Source organism: Tupaia chinensis, unplaced genomic scaffold (genome assembly GCF_000334495.1).
Source record: "Tupaia chinensis unplaced genomic scaffold, TupChi_1.0 Scaffold000377_2, whole genome shotgun sequence".
NCBI lineage: Eukaryota > Metazoa > Chordata > Mammalia > Scandentia > Tupaiidae > Tupaia > Tupaia belangeri.
In genome coordinates this window covers 1586477-1587432 of record NW_006159876.1, presented here as the reverse complement: position 1 = coordinate 1587432, position 956 = coordinate 1586477, and the positions used below count along the sequence as shown (strand labels likewise).

Here is a 956-nt window from a genome sequence, read left to right as displayed (position 1 = left end):
CCCCCCGGGCCCCCGGCGGAGGGCCCCCTAGGTTTTCTCGTGTTCCGGCGGCCCCGGAGCTCCTTCTAATAGTCCGGGACCGAGTTCCCTCCCGTCTGGGATCCTCCCCTGGTCACCACGGAGGGGCGGACACCTGCCGCTGTAGCACTCCCAGACCCGGCCTTTGCAGGCTCCTCACCCCGCGCAGACGGCGGAGAGCTGCACGATCCCCGTCGACCTCTTTCCCAACTCCAGAACCTGCGACCCCTGCTAGTCCCGCCGGCCCCTGCCGCTCCGCACGCACCGTCACGGGAGACCCCCACAGCCCGCGCGGCCTGGGCCCCTCGGTGCCCGCCGGCTGCTCCTCTCGCCCTCTTCACCGCCCCGCTGCCTCCCCTGGTTCCCAGTTTCTGCCCTCGTCCCTGCTCTTTGCTTCCCTTGTCATCTCTCGGAGCCCCCGCCTCGCCAGGGGCCAGTGGGTACCCGGACCCCAGGATGTGAGCCCCGCTAGCCTGTGATGTTGTGGCTGCCCCTGGGCCCCTTCCATGCCATGGAGAACCAGATGCTGGTGATTCGCATCAAGATTCCAAATAGCGGCGCGGTGGACTGGACAGTGCACTCGGGGCCGCAGTTACTCTTCAGGGATGTGCTGGTGAGTGGTCATCTCAGCGCCCAGATCCCAGCGAGGGGGCGAGGGGACTTGGGGAGCTAGAGGCAGGGGCCATTGCTGGCCTCCCGTGGGGCGGCTTGATTGCTCCCCACAGCATTGATGAATGACATCCCTGAAACCTGGCCAGTGCGGAGGACCCTGGGCCATTGGATAGAGACGAACCCTGCCCTCAGGGAGCGCCCAGGCCACGCTGGGAGGTACACACAGATGCAGCCAGCTGGGGTATTAAGAGCGGCCTCAGAGTTTTCCCCCCACATAGTTCAGGGAATGTCCCTGGCAAGATTCCAGCCATGTCTTCCTTCTGCGT

The 956-nt window shown here is 66.0% G+C and overlaps 1 protein-coding gene across 12 annotated transcripts in view; it reads left to right on the top strand.

Moving 5' to 3' along the window:
* Positions 1-6: 6 nt before the first annotated feature.
* Positions 7-956, top strand: part of MAP2K5 (mitogen-activated protein kinase kinase 5) — a 332934-nt gene continuing 331984 nt past the window's right edge. For all 12 annotated transcript variants that reach the window (XM_014589750.1, XM_014589747.1, XM_014589744.1 and 9 more), the window contains exon 1: positions 7-631. In XM_014589750.1, the coding sequence (XP_014445236.1) occupies positions 497-631 (135 nt within the window). In that variant the 5' untranslated portion in view covers positions 7-496. The remainder of the gene's footprint in view (positions 632-956) is intronic.